Below are 18516 nucleotides of genomic sequence, written 5' to 3'. Positions count from 1 at the left end.
TGAGGACAGCCTCCAACATCAATATCCAGGGCAGCACTGGACGGCATGATCGCACGACCATCACTCGAAGCTTATCATACATGAATCAGCCACACGGCGTTCGCCGAGCCAAGACCCAGCCCTAATCGCGATATCAGGATTCAGGATACAGTGATACACAAGATCAGTTGCTTTTTCGAGGACGGTCGACTCGGAGTCGCGTCTTATCCTTATCCAACAAGACACGACCTGCCACTGCCCGGCGGAATCCTTCAGGCGCGAGCAAGCCCGGACTCGACGTTAGCGCTGTAACACTCTTATCGCCGATCTCTCGTAAGATCAACGCCGATTGGCCACTGATAGTCCGGCCATGAGATCAAAAGAACGTCGAGGATGGACTGAGTTTGGCCACATTGATGCAACCCTGCAGCTTAGGACTGTGATCCTTGTATAATATGCTGTGTAGAGAGTTTCTAGAAGCTGAGTGGAAGAGGCAGAACCAGCTGAGTGGACGAGTGTAGTCGAATCAGACGATCGGACCCAGTGGGTGGCCAAAACTGCTTTTGCACACTACTCCGGAGTAGGTTTCTCTTTGAGGGCAGGGCTCCAGTCACCACGAGGAAATTTTTTGTTCTCCCCGCACAGACTCAGAGCCTTTCTAGATAACGCGCCAAAACTGCTGCTTTGCCAATCAATTTTAGCTCTGTTGTCTTATCTCGCAGCTACGGGGCACACCGAAGTCCTTTGGCTTCTTAAAACTCGCCCTTTCCTCGAGCTTTCCTTTGCTGTCAGCTGCTGTCGATCTTCCGCCTCTCTCTCAGTCTTCAACACCTTGGTCGCGAACTCTATAGTTCAGGCCAGAGATAGTCCTGGTAGCTATCACCATTTCCTGCAAATGGCAAAGCTCGTCTAACACGATGCTTCTTCTAGCTCTACCATCATGACGAACGAGAACGTTCTGCAGGGAGTGTCTCCCAGGGATACTGCCCCTACCTCGGCACAGGACTCCATCAGGCGACCTTCCGAACCGGCGCCTGCGATTAGCTCAGAGGACAGTCATGGCTACTCAAAGGAAGAATACAGTGAGAAACGGGCGATTCCGGAGTCGCATCCCGTTGACAACACCAGTGAACCGAGTGGACAAGATGTTGAGGCTGGAGGACGAAAAGCTGCCTTCAAGTCAAGAGCTCGTGTATACTACAAGCGGTATTTCAAGCACGTCGCACTTGCTTTTACTTGGCTTTTGTTCACCGGGTGAGTTGCTTCTCGATCTATAACGCGATTTCGCGGTTTTCGCTATTAGACCGAGGCTCATTTTTCTGCTTGAAGGTGGTGGATTACTGGCCTAGTGCTTCATCGGTATGACTTGGGTTGGTTGATCCCGTTCTTGCTCTGGCTCGCCATCACACTCCGAGTCATTTTCGTCTATGTACCAATCTCCATCATCATGCGGCCGGTAAAATGGGTGTGGAAGAACACCGCCTCTCGCTTCGTGGCCTTGATTCCTGAGCGTCTCCGCATACCGGGAGGTGCATTAGTGACCATTGCTACTATTCTCGTCGGTTCTTTTGCGTCTGCGGAGGCCCCAGGCAACAGCAGAGCGGACCGCGCAGTCAGTCTGTTCGGACTCGTGGTTTGCATCTTCCTCCTTTGGGCGACATCGAGAAACCGGAAAATGATCAACTGGCACACCGTGATTGTGGGCATGTTGGTGCAGTTCATCGTTGCCCTTTTCGTCCTCCGCACTACAGCCGGTTATGATATCTTCGACTTCATCTCCTACTTGGCTAGACAGCTCCTCGGTTTTGCACAGGAGGGAGTGGATTTCCTGACCGCACCAAACTTCATTGCCACCCACGGATATTTTTTGGTTTCGGTCATTCCGGCCATCATCTTCTTCGTCTCCCTTGTCCAGCTCCTCTACTACATTGGTGTCCTGCAGTGGTTCATCCGCAAGCTCGCCGTGTTCTTTTTCTGGTCCATGCGAGTCTCTGGTGCCGAGGCAGTGGTCGCAGCCGCCTCTCCTTTCATCGGACAAGGTGAATCAGCTATGTTGATCAAACCCTTCATTGCGCATTGTACCATGGCCGAAATTCACCAGATCATGTGCTCCGGTTTCGCCACCATTGCCGGTTCCGTGCTAGTCTCCTACATCGGACTCGGCATTAACCCTCAGGCCTTGATTTCATCCTGTGTGATGAGTATTCCTGCGTCTCTTGCCTGCTCTAAGCTCCGATATCCTGAGACGGAAGAAACCTTGACGGCTGGACGAGTCGTCATTCCCGACGAGCAGGAAGAAAAACCAGCAAACCTCCTCGATGCATTCTCTAAAGGTGCCTGGTTGGGTGTCAAGATCGCCGGTATGATCGCGGCAACACTTCTCTGCATCATCTCCCTGATTGGTTTGATTGACGGTCTTCTCACTTGGTGGGGTCGCTATCTAAACCTCAACGGAGAGCACGAGTTGACCCTGGATCTCATTGTTGGGTACATTTGTTACCCCATCGCCTTTCTTCTCGGTGTTTCCCGCGAACGTGATTCCGATATGGACAAGGATGATATGCTGAAGGTCGGCCGACTTATCGGCCTCAAACTTGTTGCTGTAAGTTTCTTCCACGGCCGAAATCACCTTAGAAAATGACTAACTGGTTTGAAACAGAACGAGTTCGTCGCCTACCAGGCCCTCCAAGGCGCAGAATACGACAACCTCTCCACCCGTTCCCGCATGATTGCTACCTACGCCCTGTGTGGTTTTGCCAACATCGGCTCCCTGGGTAACCAGATTGGTGTGCTTGCTCAGCTCGCACCCAGCCGTTCCGGAGACGTCTCCCGCGTCGCTGTCAGCGCTATGTTGACAGGTGCTATCAGTACCTTCACATCCGCGGCCATCGCCGGTCTACTCATTCAAGATGAGTCGCAGTACATTTAATTGGCCTGGGGCCACTAGTCATTAACTGCATGTCTTATTATCTATCTCCTCTATACTGGTGCGGTGTGGTGTTTCTGATGTGATGTGATGCCATGTGATCTATTATCTACATACCCATTTTATGAGACTACGGTATCTCGTCTCATATAGCAGTGATTTGATTTGAGAGTTTTGTACGAATCGAGAGTTACGATACCCTGATATTATCGATATTGGAGTATGTTTCAAGTTCTTTTTTTATATAAGAAACACCACCTGTCTTGTGACGGTGATGGTCGTTTCCAACGAGATTCAAAACCTTGTGACCCAACCCGACAAATCCATCTCAACCCACATGACCATAAAATCATACACCAAACATCAAACATTAACAAGAGCATAACATGAACAAACATGACATATAACGAAGCCATCATCACAAAACAATTGAGTACTTATACCCAACTATTCAAACCCAGGTTATGTCTCCGGCACACAGACCGCGTCCCGACAGAGCACAACAACTTTCTTGAAGAACCGCCTCCACTCCAGTGGATCGCCCTTACCCTTCAAGAACTCAATCTCGAATAACCCCTCCGAAACACACTCTATACTGACCTTCCCGTGTAACGGACACATTCTCCCATCCCTGGTGATGATTCTAATCATTGCGGAGTTATCACCGGGAGATACGGCTGGGACCGTAGGGACCGGAACACCAAGACGGTGTAAAGCCTCGCAGATAAGCGGGACGAGTAGCTTGAGTTCCCAAGCTGAGAAGAACCGCGCGAGAGAGCGCGAAGGGACGATATCGTGGAAGCGCTGGGCGTTTTGGGTTCTTGTTAATGGAACAGAGGGGCGTTGAGAAAATTGCGACATGGAGGGTTCGTCCTCCAATATCCCGTCGGGTGGTGTAGTTGAGACGGGTGGTTTGGAGGTTGGTTGACTGGAGGAGAAGACGTCTGTCAGATGTGGCGCGTCCCAGTCGATAAGCATATCGCCGCGGGGAACTTCAGGTTGGGTAGAGGAGATGCGGAGGTCGGCGTGGCTGTCGTCGCCGATATCAATGTCCATTTTGTCGGGACCGAAGGAGCCGCCGTTCATGGGGCGGGTGATGGATTGGGAGAGGTCGATATGGAGGGACTCGAACATGGAAGTTGCGATTTTGATGGGGTCGCGGAGGCGGCCGTCCGGGGTGATGTATTTGTTTTGGCGCGTGAACCAGGGGTGACGGCGGACGTCTTCAAGGGAGAAGCGACCCTCGGAGTTGGTGTTGAGCATGCCGCGGAGGAGGGAGAGGGTTGCCGTGGGCAGTTTCTGCCAAAGTTCATCTGATGTGCGAGCGTGGGTTGTAACGTATTCGTGGAATTCGTAGCTGTCTTCTGTAGGGCTGTCCCAGGGCGTGTTGCCAGCGAGGAGGACGAAAAGGACGATGCCACATGACCAGATGTCTGCTACGTCTGGTCGGTATCCGGCACCCTTTACCTGGTTTCGGGTGCTGCAGGTGATAACCTCCGGTGCGATGTAGGGCGGACTACCACAGAAAGTGGTAGAGAGTTTTGTTCCTCCCTTATATTCGAAAAGTGTTGCGAGACCAAAGTCTGCGATTTTCAGATTGCCATCCGCAGTCAAGAGGATGTTCTCTGGCTTAATGTCCCGGTGTCCAACTCCCTTCGAGTGCATGTAGCCCACCGCGCTTATAAGTTGTGAAAAGTAGATATGGCCGATGTCCTCGCCCACGCCTTCGTCCGCTTCGATTTTGTCGAATAAGTCCCCTCCTTCGGCTAGCTCCATGGCAATCCATCGCCACGCACCATCTTCTCCGGTCTGAAAGAACGAAATGATATTATTGTGGTCGCCAATGTGTTTATGTACTGTTGCTTCCATGAGCAATTGTCGGGGGCTAATTTTGCCATGACGAGCGGCGTAGTCTTTGTTGATGAACTTGACGGCGAAGACCGGGTTGTCGGCGTTCAGAGGGCACGCTTTTTTCAAACTGGAAAATAAGATATCAGCACAGCTTTTGTAGCATGGTAAGACACGTCGACAGGAGACATACCTGGCATAAGCGCCCTGGCCGAATGTCTTGGAGACTATTCGAAAAGGTAAGTCGATGGGCAGTGGCGCCAACTGAGAGTGGTGCATCTTGAGGCGGCTTGGGTCTTTTTGGTCAAAAGAATGAAAATAGTCTGGAAAAATGACTACCGAAGATTGTCGTCAACCCCTTTCATGGTAAACGGCAGGCTCAGCTGTAAAAGTAAGGGCTGATGCCTGTCGAGGGTGTTGTCCAGGACGCGGTGGTCGAGGTCGGCACGCGAAAACCACTTTATCCTTTTTGGGCAGTGTGTTGATTGGACTCGACTCAGCCGGTCGGCCGCAGAGGTTGGTCGCCATGTTAGAACTGAGTTAATGCGAACTCGGAAGCAGGCTCAGACGAGAACAATATGCGAGATCAACCATTCAGGACTGAGCCAAATTTCGGGAATAAACTCCATGCATCATCCATGCTCGTTCATGGAGACCCTGGAGTGATGGAGTACATCCCCGCTGCAAGACGGGTTTATGCGAGATGACGACTGACGTGGAGAGGGCTTGGCCATGCAGATAATATGATCTGAATTTTGTAGGTAAATAAAGGGACATAATTAGCAAGCGTATATACGGGGGTTGAGGTCAGAGCACAGCTGAACAGACAAAGAGAGGTCGGATGGACGGGTCAGATGGTTGCTGTGGTAAACAAAAGTTAGTACTAGCAGCAGCGCCCCCTCTTCTCGTCTTTTTGTCTCTCTCCACTACTATCTTCACCACCGGTCTCTTTGTCCTCCTCTTCCACTGCTTCCAACTTGACTCTTGCACTTACAGGCTCAGACAAGTTTCTTGATAACTGTTTTGAGGTGATTTTTTGGGTCGATCCATCCATTCCGGGGCCAACCACCCACTATTCTGATTCCGGATACAGCCGTCATTCCAGAGCACCTGCAACCTTGACCTTGCCTATTGCGACCTTTCAAGCTCCTGTGCCTCCATCTTTTTCTTCTCGACTCTCTCGGCCTCTCACCTATTGCTAATTACTTCTCGCCTGTTCTGTCAAGGCTCCTCGCAACTTGTGCTTTTCGTGAATACAATGGATTACGCCATGGAGGACACTCAGAACTCGGCGCCTAACGCGCATGAAGCTTCCAAGCTAGGCACGTCATCACAGCGCAACGACACTCAGGGCGTTACGAAGCGGTAGGTGCATTATATGATCCAGCAAGACATCGAGACCGCTACTGACTTTTGACTTCTTAGCCTACAATCAGAACTGATGCAGCTTATGGTCTCGCCTTCCCCCGGAATTTCTGCCTTTCCAGACGCTGATGGCAACCTCCTCTCCTGGATTGCTACCATCACTGGTCCTTCAGAAACACCATACGAGGGCTTGACATTTAAGCTTTCCTTCTCATTCCCCAATAACTACCCTTACTCGCCACCTACGGTTCTCTTTAAGACCCCGATCTACCATCCGAACGTCGACTTTTCCGGCCGTATCTGCTTAGATATCCTTCGAGACAAGTGGAGCGCTGTGTACAATGTTCAGAACGTCTTGCTCAGCTTGCAAAGTCTTCTTGGAGAGCCGAACAAGTAAGCATTCGTCTACTCCCTCAGAGCGTTTTGTTATACTAACCCAACGCAGCGCGAGCCCCCTGAACGCTCAAGCAGCCGAGCTCTGGGACACAAATCAGGAGGAGTACAAGCGTCACGTCCTGGCTAGACACCGCGACATTGAAGATATTGAATAGAGCCCTCCTTAGACTGTTTCATTAGGCGTTCTTGGATTGGGCTGGTATTCCTTTGGCAGCATTGCATCAAACCGGGGTCTGTTTTGGTCGTTGGCTTTACCCACAATGGTGTAAATCCATTCTATTGTATATGGATACGCTCAGGCATGAAGCCAGATACAAACAGCGTATCACAGAGGTTGGAGATCGGTCGATTGGCAGATCTGGAGCACGGAGTTCTTGAACGCACGGAGATCTTTCCCTGTGTAACCGTCATTGCTGGTTATGTGTTATTCTTTTCTCTTATAGGTTGTTCTTCCAAGTCTATAATACCTGAGCAAATATTATTATCCTGCATGGCAATCATTAGCACCGACAATGATCGGAGCAGCAGCGCCCCCCAAGCCAGCACGTGACCACAGTCTAGACGTGCAGATCGCGGGGAAATAATAAAACGGTGGTTTGGCCCTCGACCACAATGATCATTATGCGCCTTATCTTGCATCCTGTAGTAAGCTAGGTGAGAGAAATCGCGCTGCCCTCAATGGTGGCCCTCGACAAATCTGCCTCATGGACAAGCTGCCAGTGGAACTACTCAACAAAATCATTGACTGTAAGCATCCCCGCCATGAGCTTTTTACCCCACATCAGACTCGCTCTCAGAGAGATCCGTTATTAACTGACACGTTGGGGGTTCTTTAGATCTCTCACCGTTAGAACAAGTGCAGCTTCAATCCGTATCGAAACGGTTTTTCGCTCTCGCCCGCGATAACAACATCTGGAGGCTACATTGCTACGAAAACACATGGGCCGCGTTATCCGCCACCCGCCCTAAGAATGGAACATCAGGGGGCTTAAATCCGAATTCCACCGCGCCCCTTAGATCACTAGGACAGCCGTCACTTCGCTCCTTGATAGAACCCAATAATGCCAGCGTGAAAAACGCCGACCAAACCCCGACGTTTGGAGAGAGAGCGAGAGCTGCGGCCGACTGGGATCCATCTACTGAGGGAGAAAATGTCGACTGGTACTCGGAATACATCGCTCGCAATGGACCTATTTCGCTCAGCTGGTTACAGCAGCCATTTTCGAAGATACCAAGTGGCGGGAAGAGTTACATCGAGATTAAAGGGATGGGACTTCTGAAAGATTGGAGTTTGGCCAGACAGAACAAAGTCGTCTCGCCTTTGAGCGATGGCAGTGTTTGCGTTTGGGATCTCAACCACTCTCACTCTATCGGTTCTCAGGTCACAAAGGGAAGCATACTAGGGACAAGTGCGCCGGGAATTTTGACAGTCGACATGTCAAAAAGGAAAGACATCTCCGCTGCGAAATCAGCACTGGAGTTTATCAACCTGGGGGAGTGTGTCAGCGTGGATTCACTCCGGCAAAGGGCCTATCTGGCCGTCGGCCACGTCCTGAATGAGGTTGATCTCGAAACACTTAGGGTAATATCTCAGCAACGGTATGCTTGGTCGGTTTTTGCCTTGTCTCAAGAAACAGACTACTCCGTACCGTTGACTTTGGCGACCACGTTAAGCCTGCACATTTATGATGGCAGATTGTCAAAAACGGAAGAAGAAGAAACTATAAATCTTCGCTGCGAACAACCGACGGTCTCGCTGGTCCCAGAGTCCTTGATATATACTCCGCCAGACTCGCCGCTCTTACAATTCCAGCCGAACGGGATGCCTCCGCACCGAATTCGAAGCCCTAATCTGTCCGAAACAAGTGACAATTATGCACCACTATTCCAACCAGGACCACTTTCAGTTCTACATCCTCCGGCTCCGCACGTCAACTCCATATTCCTTGCGGGCCGTTTCCCGAGTATCCTACAGTATGACCGCCGGTATTTCCCTAGACTGCAAAACACAATCCATTCAGGTGGCCGACTTTGTGGTCTGGCTGCCGTCCCCGCTCCGCAGTTCCCAGTGTTTTCAGGCTCGAAATACCCAGATTCGCACGCGGTAGTAGCCTGTGGAGAATACAATGGGAAAGGGTCTCTCGAACTGTACCGCCTTACACCGTCCGGGGAGAAAATTGACAACGGGCCTTCAGAATGCTCTTCTAGTCTTACCAACGCTTATCAGAACCGGCAAAGCGCGGCTCGGTCAAAGATCCTGTCCGTCCAATCTCACGGCACGCGGATCGTTTACTCCGATGGAGACGGCAATATCAAATGGGTCGAGCGCGACGGTCGCACTGAGGTTCGCCGATTAAACATCAACTCTTACCGGCCACCTACAGGAACCGCCTTCAGTTCTGGTTCTCACAGCCATTCTCATGAACACGGCGATTCATCTGATGCAGGCGGACTATGGGCCAGCGTATCCCGCGCACAGAACGAGGGAGACGTTGCTCGGAAAGTGCTCCCAACTGGTGGTAATCTAACCGGGGATGAGCTTCTCGTCTGGACCGGTGATCGCCTCGGACGGATCAGGTTCTCAGATGCACCGGACGCCGAAGGAATCGAGGAAGATGACGATATGTCACTGGATGGGGATCTTGACGAGACCACGCGTGAAGAAGTACGGTCCCGGAAGCGTGAGCTGAAAGCTCGGGAGCGTGAGTACGCAAAAATGATGCGACGAGCCTTGGAGACACAGGCTGATGAGGTACGGCGGATGGGTGGTTTTGGTCTTTGATATACCTTGTTACTCAGGTGGTCTTTCATGATTGTCCCGTTTTTCATACTTGTTTTATCTTAACTGTTATGGGCTCTTTTTTAGTGGGGTTTTGTATCTAGATAATTCATCTCATTTTCCCATATAGACTCTTTGAACGGTCAGCGCTGGTATATATTGTGTCACCTAGGGGACCAGCAACCGCACGCCGGAATGGAAATATTGGGTCTTCTCTACATGTAAAGCCTCAATGAGGTTTATCCAAAAGAATGGGAATATGTAAACTATAGCAACCGCGACCTCGGACTATCATATCGACTTCGGAGTGGGCCTCGGCCTGCGCAGTCTTCCGCGGTGGGAGTGGATTTGATAGCGACTCTGACAAACCATTTGCAATCGGCCTTCCTCGACCTTCTTTCTCAGTCTTATGCCTCCTGTCCTCAATTAAACCTCAATTACGTGATTCTTGACACATCGTGTTACAGTCATCATCTCAATTAGATCTCCTTGAAGTGTCCTGAGACGAAAAAAGAACGCATTTTGTCGGCATTGAATTTCTTTAACAATTGCACCTCACCCCGCAGTACCGAGAATCTCCGCCGTGACTCAATTCCGCCACCCAACTTCGTATTCTCACATCGGCTGAAGCTCTGCAATTGAGGCCTGATCAAAGTTCGGGTTACGATCTGTGGCTTACAGAAATTATTATATCTACTGCTTTGTCCGAGGTTCGAGTACGAGGCGTCTTACACAGCCAAAATGCCGTCGCCGACAGACCCCGCGCTCAAGTTCGACTCTATCGAGAACACAATCCAAGCATTCAGTGAGCTACTCGAGCCTGTTCTTGGGACTTCAAAATCCTTACTACATCAGACCTAACTGTTATTTTTCTTAGAGAATGGAGAGTTCATCGTCGTGTTAGACTCACAAGACCGCGAGAATGAAGGCGACCTCATAATCGCCGCGGAGTCGATCACAGACGCGCAAATGGCGTTCCTTGTTCGCTACACTAGGTATGCACCCTATATTTTCTTGAGATAAGAGCAAAATACTATTTGCACAATCCCATGCGCATTTCTCATCTGCTGTTCCAATGCTGACAACCTACACCTATCACAGCGGTCTAATCTGCGCCCCCATTACCCCTTCAATCGCCAACAAGCTCCAACTTCCCCAGATGGTTCTCGAAAACACCGACCCCAAGGGTACAGCCTACACAATCTCCATCGACTCCGCCGATTCCTCCATCACCACCGGCATCTCGGCGCACGACCGCGCCCTCGCCTGCCGAACACTCGCATCCCCCTCCGCATCACCTTCTGACTTCCGAAGACCAGGACATATTATCCCGCTACAGGCTAAGAGCGGTGGAATCCGAGAACGAACGGGGCATACCGAGGCGGCGGTGGAGTTTTGTCGGTTGGCTGGGAAGTCTCCGGTTGGTGTGATTGCGGAGCTAGTGGAAGATGGAGAGGTTGTGGAGGGTGTTGCAGAGATTGGGGGCAATAATGGGATGATGAGGAGGGATGGGTGCTTGAGGTTTGGTAGGAAGTGGGGGTTGAAGGTTTGTACGATTGAGGATTTGGTGGAGTATGTTGAGAAGACGGAGGGCTCTGCTGTGAATGGGAAGCAATGACTGAGTCGATTTTGATTTGAGGGCGGGGGTTGCGGATTAGATGGCTTGCACAAAGTTTTACAGCTCCTTGTATGGGCTGTACAATATGGATGGATCTTGTAAGGTTTGTCCTTTTGAGGGCTCACTCATCTCATGATTGGTCTGTGTATATGAATGACTCTGGTTTCGGTCTCTGGGGCGGGATGGCTGTTCTGCAAGAAAATTACGAGATAAAGGTCTTGCTTTTTCGGGGTAGATCAGGTGGACGGAACTGGTACCTACCTGTATTGCCTATGAAGTTTATGAGTTGTCTTTCAATGTCCTGAGCTACGAGTAGACTATTCGAGAATTGGTTAGAGGCACAGAGCTGCAGACGGCTACCGGCGGCTGTGTGGGAGACTTTAGTAGGATATTTAGCAGGTGATGCCTCGGCTGTTTGCGACTGGGCCTACCCTATAGAATAATTGAAGACACATGGAGGTGAAGTTCTGAATTTGGGTTGTTATTGTTTGGGTATCTATCTTTTATAAAGGCTGTGGTAAATAGTACTTTACAAGGACAAGAAGCGTCTTGTTTGGAAAAGCATTGTCTGAAGTGGATGGTAGACAAGTGTGAATGAATCGAACGCCGTGAAATGCATGTGTGGGTGTTAATCTCCATCGCGAGATTGAGATGGTCATGTCGAGAATTTGATCGTCTGAGGGGGAAAGATGGCATGGTAGGATCACCTCTTCAAATGAGAGTAATCCCGCAGAACGCCCATCATGTGTGTATTGGTGGTCTTCCCACTGCGGCGAGGCTTCTTCACCTTCTTGTGCTCCACCTTCGGCCGGGCCTTGACGACCTTGTTCTTGTTTGTAGGCACGATACCGGCTTTCTCGAGTTCCTCCTTGACGGCCTGCGGATCGGCAGGAATCTTGATTTTCTCCCAAATTTGCTTGAACTCGTCATCGAAGTGCTGAATCAGAGAGGGGTCGTTGGCCCAAACCATCTTCGCGTGATCGTCCTTCTTGTTTCGGGTCACCAGTAGTTTGCCCTCTTTCTCCAATTTGTTGATTGTATCCTCGACGTTCGGCCAACCCTCTCGGAGTTCGCGAACGCTCATACCAACACCTGTAGACTGAGCCTGTAGTTTCTGGAGCAGTTGCTCCGCAGTGCGGATATTATGCGGCGGTCGAAAACTGAATGTGCCCTCCCCATTTGCTCCACTGCCATCATACTGCACCTTCTCGTGCATCTGCAGGATACTCCGCAGCGCTTGGACATATCCCTGATCATTGGCACGATGCTGCAGTGACAGATACGAGACGATATCATTAAATGTAAGTGGCACGCCCTTGCTCTTCATATGCTCGATCGCGAAAACCACCTGCGTCATGATATCCTTGCCTGTGCCGGTATTGGCGGGTTGGGAGTAGACGATATCCGCATCGTGACGCTTTTTCTTTTGTTGCTCGCTGCTGCTGCCGGGTGTAGGGGTGGGCGTTGATGAGGGGACTTGGGAGCTGGTCGTGGATGTATTATTGGTGTTGTGAACGAAGCGGCGCTGTTGGGGCATCGACTTTGCGTAGTCGACAACGCCTGCGTTGAAGCTCTTGAGCTGTTGTTGAAGATGCGCCATTTTTGCGATCCGGTCGGAGGATGCGATCAGGGAAAGGAGCGATGGGTGAGTTTGGGGTGGTAGTCAGGCGAAAGTGAAGCAAGAGGCGAGATCGGGCTCGCGAGAGCCTCCTTTATCGCTCTAAATGGTGTCTTGATATGTCATAGAGGTGCCTAAGTGAGAGTGAGTGGTCGGACGTAGGCAGCTGGCTGTGAGTACAGCTTTGTCTTTATGAAATTCGAGATGAAGGGAACAATGAGGCGTTCTGCGACTGAAAGTTGAATCCTGGAAATGCACGTGACCTTACGCTGAACTATATTTGGCTCTGCTTAGGTACTAAGATGGCTGTAGCTGTGAATCAAGTCTCAAAGTAAACATGGAATCATTCACTAACAGAGTATTCGCAACATAAATGATGGGAAGACTTTGCCATTGTCTCTGAATTGTGCAAATCATAAAGAGCTAAGACCATCTAAATTACGACTGAAAGATAGCACCAACCCTCAGTTGTCTTCTATCTCTTCCTTCTCCTCCTTCTCTTCCCCAATAATCGCAAGAGAGGATCTTTCGTTTGCTCTTTTATTAGATGCCAAGAGCCTCCCATTTGCAAGCGATAACATCTCCTCCCTCTTCTCCTTTACCCAGTCCCGCGCATTCCTATACACCGTTGCACCCTCTCGGAAACCTCGAAGATTATCCGCGATGTCATACGTTCCTAAAGGTGTCATATGGTAATTTGGGCGTCCTCCAGGGTCGGATGGCTCTGAGGGATGGGAAGCAAATAAGCCGAGAGAGCCGTTGGAATAAGTGGAGGTGATGGTATACGCGTTATTATTGTATACTGGCTTCTGAACAGACTGGTTCGGTTGGTACGACTGTAACGAGTTTATTGATCGAGCACCAACTGCCCCGTCATAGCAAGCCTGTCGTACAGCCACAGCGTGACTTCCACCGCTACCTTTGACATCTAGAAAAAAGTTGGGCGCCATTGGAAGGCTATCGTCCTTCGACGGAATGAGTTGATCCTCAAGATCCTGCCGGATCCTTTTATCAAGGCTTTCTGGGCGCGCTCCATAGTAAGTGTCTGGTTTCGCCTGAGACACGGTTTCGTCTGTCAAAGGGGCTAGATTGCTGAAGCGAACTCCACCGGCCAAGTATTGAGAGTTCCTGCCTTCGATGAGAGGCACCACGGAGGACGCAACTTGTGCTTCACTGGAAGCACTCCAGTATGCAGCAGTAAACTTATCATATTCTGCATCGGTGTAAGTCTGAGATGACAGCGAAGCGCGACGGACGGTCAACCGCTCCTTGATCTCAGGCAAGTTGCATGGATCATTCCATCGCCCAGTCTCCTGAAAATGGTGCATTTGAGGGAAGACGTTATGGTCAATCAGGTGGTGTTCGAAGTTCTGGCTATATGGCGTAAGTGCTGTAGATGTTTCCTTGGGTGATTGCTCTGTCGTGTTGCTCTGAGATTTTGGCTTGGTGCGCGCCATCGCTTCGTCGTGCAAATCGGGTTCCGCATCGTCAAACTACTTTATGGTTCAGTTACAGAGCGTTTCGTGGACGTTGAAGCGGTTATATTCACGTACGCCCCTAGTGTCAGATAGATCCAGACCTCCGTGTCGGGCAGCTCTTTTGATTTCGCGCAGACGGCCAGGTGAACACTGCCGTAGAAAAAAAGTCGCTGGTATGAATGGTCTAGAGGGTATCGTAAGCTGAACTTGCACTAGGGCACCAATATAAAGGGCTGTACTTCTGACTTTTTGTGTATGGGGATATCTATTCCTTCGTTGCAACTACTGTAGAGCACTTCTGGTTAACCAGAAAGATGATAGCCTATCCCAGTATGCCGGTGGTTTCTTGATGCGAAACTGCCTTGACTGCGAGCATGGGCTTTCGCACCCAGAAGACATATGGCGCTGGTGTTAGTAGAAGATATGATTAAAAATCGAGGTTGATTGTATAGAAATGAGACATAAGTTGTCGGTAGAAAGGATCTGATGATACCGAATACCTCAAGAAGAGACGCGAGAACTTTGATTAAGGTAATAGAAGCATCCTCATTTGTTCTATTTGTAGGCATGCAGACAAAAGCATGGTTCAAAGAAAATACATATGTATCACTCCCATGGCGCCCAAGACAAAGAGAAGTTGATTGGAAACGTTAGCCAACTTCGGCAAGGGTGTATGTATGGCTAAAAGTATCTACCACACAACAGATGACCCGAACTGAGCAGGGAAAGCCAGCTCCAGTGGATTGATCATGGTTATCTGGCTGGATAGATGGGTGATTGTTGTCACTTGTGAGTACTGAACTCCGATTGCTGGGCGGCTCCGCCTAAATGATCACGTGATGCGCATGTGATTAGAGCGGTAGGTCGCATGAAAGAGCTCCAAACATTCGTGCAACTGGCTTGGAACGCACGCAATAGCAGTTGCTTCGCGACAACCCTGGCTGTAGGTTGGAATTTTCAAAGCAGCGGCTTGCTGCGACTATTCCACAGCCAATATGGCTGCCGTTACAATTGAATTGCCATTTCTGGCAACACATTACGCCGTTGCTGAGTCGACTCTGAGCACGCTTGCGGAAGCTCCGACGACCGAACTCGTCAACGAGCTTCTCCAAGCCATCGCCCAGAAAGCACGAGAATTCGATGAGCTTAAGTCTGATAAATTACGGCTCGAAGTTGAGCTTGAGAATGCTGTTCGTAGCAGTGAGACCAAGATCAAAGTTCTGAAGAGCTCGGTAGAGAAAGGCCATGCGGAGGTTGAGGAAACAAGGAAGAAACTCCACGAATTTGGTACTTACATACGTCTTTATTCTTTAGCCGATGAGTGCTAACATGTACAGAAACTGTTCGATCGTCTCTAGAGTCCGAGATCGCGACGCTAAAGTCATCCTCTACCTCCAACGAATCCGAGAGCAGCTCCCTGAAATCTCGCATAACCTCCCTCGAAGCATCAAACCGTGACACACTTGCGCTGCTTGAATCAAAATCGGCAGCTTACGATAAACTCGCAGAAGAACTCTCAACACATCACAAAAAGACCATCGAGCTTCGACGCGAACTCTCGACCGCAGAGCAGAGTCTTCAAGCCGCCAACTCTGCTTCGGCTAGCGCGAAGTTCCGTGAACAGAGCCTGCAGCAGGACTTGGAGCTTACAAAGAAGAACAATGAGTGGTTCGAGACGGAGCTGAAAACAAAGTCTGCCGAGCACCTCAAGTTCCGAAAGGAAAAGAGTGCTCGAATTGCAGAGCTTCAACGTGAAAACGAGGAGGCCATTGCGACAATAGACTCCCTAAGGCGCAGCGAGAATGCTCTGAAGGGTCGGTTGAGCGAAGTTGAACAGCGCTACGAGGAATCGCTCTCGAGTAATCAACAACTAAAGGAAGAGGCTATCCAAGCACAAGAGTCATTCAGAATCGAGTTGGATAGCGCAAACCGTCTTGCTGAACTCCAGGGAAATGCTGCGGAGACGGCCAAAAAACGCGTACAAGAATGCCAACTCAACTTGGAGAAAGTGCGGGACGACGCTGCCGAGGAGATTTCGCGATTGCGTGTCGAGGTTGAGACGGAGCACAATGATAAGGAGGCAGCAGAACGCCGCGTGGCCGAGCTTGAGCTTACCGTCAGTCAGCTGGAGACGGAAGGAGCAGCTGGTAGGAGATCGATGAGCCCAGCTCGTGGTCTGAATGGAGCTCCAAGTACTCCTCTACGCCCCAGCACCCCTCTTGGCGCCTTCTCCCCGAGAGCGTCACGAACCAAGGGCGGGCTCACACTTACGCAAATGTATACAGAGTACGACAAGATGCGAACAGCGCTCGCTGCCGAACAGAAAACCAACCAGGAACTACGATCCACACTTGATGAAATGGTTCAAGACCTCGAGGCCAGCAAGCCCGAGATTGATGAACTTCGTGCCGACCACTCGCGGCTGGAAAACGCAGTTGTGGAGATGTCGAACATCCTCGAAGCTGCCGGAAAAGAAAGAGACGACGCGACGAAGGAGGCTAGGAAGTGGCAGGGCCAGGTCGAAGGATTGGCCCGCGAGGGCGACATCCTGCGTCAACAGCTAAGGGACTTGAGTGCCCAGGTCAAGGTTCTAGTCCTTGAGGCTGCTCTCTTGAAAGAGGGCGAAGCAAGCTACGATAGGGAGGAACTTGAGAAGATTGCTCGCAACGAGATCGAAGAATCAGCCGTTGACCTCACCCCTACAGGCCGATTCATCAGCGAGAATCTGATGACGTTCAAGAACCTTCATGAGCTTCAGGAACAAAACGTCACACTACGCCGTATGCTGAGAGAGCTAGGAGATAAGATGGAAGGGGCTGAGGCTCGTGCGCAGGACGCCATCCGCGAGCAGGAACAAGAAGAGCTCAGGAGTTTGAGGATTCAGGTACAGAAGTACCGCGACGAAATCGCCAATCTTACTACCCAGACCAACAGCTACATCAAAGAACGAAACACATTCCGAAGCATGCTGACGCATCGACGGCAAACAGTTGGCGGCGATGGCGCATTCTCACAGTCTCTTCCTTTGGGTGCCGTCCCACCGGGTGAAGACGCGAAGGGTGCTCCCGACTATGCCGAATTGCTGCGCAAGGTTCAGGCGCACTTCGACAGCTTCAGAGAGGAAACAGCGACGGACCACTCAGCCCTTAAGCAGCAGGTCAATGAGCTGTCGCGCAAGAACAGTGAAGCGATGAGCGAGATCAGCCGTTCGAACAGTCAACTCGTGGCGGCAACACAGCGAGCTGAACTTCTTCAGGGCAACTTTAACATGCTCAAGACCGAGAACACAGAGCTGCAGAAACGGTATGCGACGCTTCTTGAGAACGCCAACCGACAAGACCTTAAGACACAACAAGCTGCGGAAGATCTTGTCGAGCAGAAGGGTCTTGTGGACAGTCTTCAACGCGAAAACGCAAACCTGAAAGCAGAAAAGGCTCTTTGGAAGAACATCGAGAAGCGACTCCTTGACGACACCGAGACCTTGAGAAACGAGCGGAGCCGCCTGGATTCACTCAATGCGAACCTGCAGAATATTCTCAACGAGCGAGAACACGCCGAAACAGAGAGCCGCCGTCGTCTTCAACAGAACGTTGAATCTCTCGAATCTGAATTGCAAACTACGAAACGAAAACTCAACGACGAGATTGAGGAGTCCAAAAAATCGACCCTACGACGCGAATACGAACACGAACAAAACCAGAAGCGGATCGATGATCTTGTGACGAGTTTGAGCGCTACCAAGGAAGAACTGATTGCAACTAAGACGACCAGAGACCACCTACAATCCCGTGTCGATGAACTCACTGTTGAGCTTCGCAGTGCCGAAGAGCGTCTTCAGGTCCTTCAGACTCGCCCTACCGTTACTGCTGCCCCTGCTGAAGCTGCGGGCCCTGCTGAAGGTTCGGAAGACAGCGGACTGACCCGGGAACAGGAATTAAGCATTGAGGTTTCGGAGCTGAAGCGTGATCTAGACCTGGCTAAGAGCGAGCTAGAACATGCTAAGGAGCAGGTTGAAGACTATAAGGCCATTAGTCAAGCAACCGAAGAGCGACTGCAGTCGGTGTCTGAAACTAATGACCAATACCGTGAAGAGACCGACCGTCTAGTGGAGGAAAAAGACGCGAAGATCCAGGACCTTGAGAAGCGCATTGAAGAGATCTCTTCCGAGCTCTCCGACACCAACAGTGAGCTTTCAAAGCTCCGTGATGACCAAGGAGAAGCCACTCGGCACTTGGAGGAGCAGAAGACTACTTTGGAAGCGGAGATTAAGAGATTGACGGAGGATAACGAACGCCAAATCGCGGCGGCCCAGTATCACCAGGAGGACTTGAAGGCACAGGCAGAAATTGCTCAGCATGCTCAGCAAAACTACGAGAGCGAACTGGTGAAGCATGCAGATGCAGCCAAGAATCTGCAGCTTGTGCGCGCCGAAGCGAACCAACTGAAGCTGGAGGCCGTTGAGCTGCGGACTCAAGCGGAGACCTACAAGAAGGACCTTGCTCAGAAGGA

The 18516-nt window shown here is 50.7% G+C and overlaps 8 protein-coding genes across 8 annotated transcripts; 5 read left to right on the top strand and 3 right to left on the bottom strand.

The window, feature by feature from the left end:
* Positions 1-176: 176 nt before the first annotated feature.
* Positions 177-3018, top strand: BJY04DRAFT_171326 (NupC/NupG family nucleoside CNT transporter). The gene is made up of 4 exons (XM_073709242.1): positions 177-851; positions 910-1233; positions 1309-2581; positions 2639-3018. The coding sequence occupies exons 2-4, from the start codon at positions 920-922 to the stop codon at positions 2906-2908; spliced, it is 1857 nt and encodes a 618-aa protein (XP_073564847.1). The 5' UTR covers positions 177-851; positions 910-919; the 3' UTR covers positions 2909-3018.
* BJY04DRAFT_171315 (putative serine/threonine protein kinase) lies at positions 2954-5238 on the bottom strand. Its single transcript, XM_073709241.1, has 2 exons — positions 4947-5238; positions 2954-4883 (listed from the first exon to the last, which is right to left on the bottom strand). Exons 1-2 carry the CDS (start codon positions 5030-5032, stop codon positions 3368-3370), a joined length of 1602 nt encoding a protein of 533 aa, XP_073564846.1. The 5' UTR covers positions 5033-5238; the 3' UTR covers positions 2954-3367.
* A 415-nt stretch (positions 5239-5653) lies between these two features.
* On the top strand, positions 5654-6800 carry BJY04DRAFT_171287 (putative ubiquitin conjugating enzyme (UbcK)). Its single transcript, XM_073709240.1, has 3 exons — positions 5654-6118; positions 6179-6511; positions 6564-6800. Exons 1-3 carry the CDS (start codon positions 6012-6014, stop codon positions 6667-6669), a joined length of 546 nt encoding a protein of 181 aa, XP_073564845.1. The 5' UTR covers positions 5654-6011; the 3' UTR covers positions 6670-6800.
* A 327-nt stretch (positions 6801-7127) lies between these two features.
* On the top strand, positions 7128-9513 carry BJY04DRAFT_202727 (uncharacterized protein). The gene is made up of 2 exons (XM_073713257.1): positions 7128-7261; positions 7351-9513. Exons 1-2 carry the CDS (start codon positions 7219-7221, stop codon positions 9294-9296), a joined length of 1989 nt encoding a protein of 662 aa, XP_073564844.1. The 5' UTR covers positions 7128-7218; the 3' UTR covers positions 9297-9513.
* A 377-nt stretch (positions 9514-9890) lies between these two features.
* On the top strand, positions 9891-11335 carry BJY04DRAFT_171245 (3,4-dihydroxy-2-butanone-4-phosphate synthase RIB3). The gene is made up of 3 exons (XM_073709236.1): positions 9891-10098; positions 10171-10288; positions 10395-11335. Exons 1-3 carry the CDS (start codon positions 10035-10037, stop codon positions 10909-10911), a joined length of 699 nt encoding a protein of 232 aa, XP_073564843.1. The 5' UTR covers positions 9891-10034; the 3' UTR covers positions 10912-11335.
* On the bottom strand, positions 11237-12725 carry BJY04DRAFT_171277 (transcription factor TFIIE subunit TFA2). The gene is made up of 2 exons (XM_073709238.1): positions 11343-12725; positions 11237-11289 (listed from the first exon to the last, which is right to left on the bottom strand). The coding sequence occupies exon 1, from the start codon at positions 12509-12511 to the stop codon at positions 11615-11617; it is 897 nt and encodes a 298-aa protein (XP_073564842.1). The 5' UTR covers positions 12512-12725; the 3' UTR covers positions 11237-11289; positions 11343-11614.
* Positions 12726-12739: 14 nt separating this feature from the next.
* On the bottom strand, positions 12740-14243 carry BJY04DRAFT_202725 (uncharacterized protein). The gene is made up of 2 exons (XM_073713256.1): positions 14083-14243; positions 12740-14022 (listed from the first exon to the last, which is right to left on the bottom strand). The coding sequence occupies exon 2, from the start codon at positions 13984-13986 to the stop codon at positions 12994-12996; it is 993 nt and encodes a 330-aa protein (XP_073564841.1). The 5' UTR covers positions 13987-14022; positions 14083-14243; the 3' UTR covers positions 12740-12993.
* A 3159-nt stretch (positions 14244-17402) lies between these two features.
* Positions 17403-18014, top strand: BJY04DRAFT_202722 (uncharacterized protein). Its single transcript, XM_073713255.1, has one exon. It carries the CDS (start codon positions 17523-17525, stop codon positions 17727-17729), a length of 207 nt encoding a protein of 68 aa, XP_073564840.1. The 5' UTR covers positions 17403-17522; the 3' UTR covers positions 17730-18014.
* The last annotated feature ends 502 nt before the right edge of the window (positions 18015-18516 follow it).

The sequence above is a fragment of the Aspergillus karnatakaensis genome, assembly GCF_047715665.1.
Source record: "Aspergillus karnatakaensis strain CBS 102800 unplaced genomic scaffold BJY04scaffold_90, whole genome shotgun sequence".
NCBI lineage: Eukaryota > Fungi > Ascomycota > Eurotiomycetes > Eurotiales > Aspergillaceae > Aspergillus > Aspergillus karnatakaensis.
This window is presented reverse-complemented; position numbering and strand designations above follow the sequence as displayed.

Coding starts and splice junctions, on each gene's coding strand:
- BJY04DRAFT_171326 (XM_073709242.1), top strand. CDS start 920: ATGACGAACGAGAACGTTCTGCAGGGAGTGTCTCCCAGGGATACTGCC. Junction 1,234..1,308: donor ACTTGGCTTTTGTTCACCGG/GTGAGTTGCTTC, acceptor TTCTGCTTGAAG/GTGGTGGATTACTGGCCTAG. Junction 2,582..2,638: donor TCGGCCTCAAACTTGTTGCT/GTAAGTTTCTTC, acceptor GGTTTGAAACAG/AACGAGTTCGTCGCCTACCA.
- BJY04DRAFT_171277 (XM_073709238.1), bottom strand. CDS start 12,511: ATGGCGCATCTTCAACAACAGCTCAAGAGCTTCAACGCAGGCGTTGTC.
- BJY04DRAFT_202727 (XM_073713257.1), top strand. CDS start 7,219: ATGGACAAGCTGCCAGTGGAACTACTCAACAAAATCATTGACT. Junction 7,262..7,350: donor ACTCAACAAAATCATTGACT/GTAAGCATCCCC, acceptor GGGGTTCTTTAG/ATCTCTCACCGTTAGAACAA.
- BJY04DRAFT_171245 (XM_073709236.1), top strand. CDS start 10,035: ATGCCGTCGCCGACAGACCCCGCGCTCAAGTTCGACTCTATCGAGAAC. Junction 10,099..10,170: donor GAACACAATCCAAGCATTCA/GTGAGCTACTCG, acceptor TATTTTTCTTAG/AGAATGGAGAGTTCATCGTC. Junction 10,289..10,394: donor TTCCTTGTTCGCTACACTAG/GTATGCACCCTA, acceptor CACCTATCACAG/CGGTCTAATCTGCGCCCCCA.
- BJY04DRAFT_171315 (XM_073709241.1), bottom strand. CDS start 5,032: ATGCACCACTCTCAGTTGGCGCCACTGCCCATCGACTTACCTTTTCGA. Junction 4,884..4,946: donor GGCCAGGGCGCTTATGCCAG/GTATGTCTCCTG, acceptor CTTATTTTCCAG/TTTGAAAAAAGCGTGCCCTC.
- BJY04DRAFT_202725 (XM_073713256.1), bottom strand. CDS start 13,986: ATGGCGCGCACCAAGCCAAAATCTCAGAGCAACACGACAGAGCAATCA.
- BJY04DRAFT_171287 (XM_073709240.1), top strand. CDS start 6,012: ATGGATTACGCCATGGAGGACACTCAGAACTCGGCGCCTAACGCGCAT. Junction 6,119..6,178: donor ACTCAGGGCGTTACGAAGCG/GTAGGTGCATTA, acceptor TTGACTTCTTAG/CCTACAATCAGAACTGATGC. Junction 6,512..6,563: donor CTTCTTGGAGAGCCGAACAA/GTAAGCATTCGT, acceptor AACCCAACGCAG/CGCGAGCCCCCTGAACGCTC.
- BJY04DRAFT_202722 (XM_073713255.1), top strand. CDS start 17,523: ATGCGAACCTGCAGAATATTCTCAACGAGCGAGAACACGCCGAAACAG.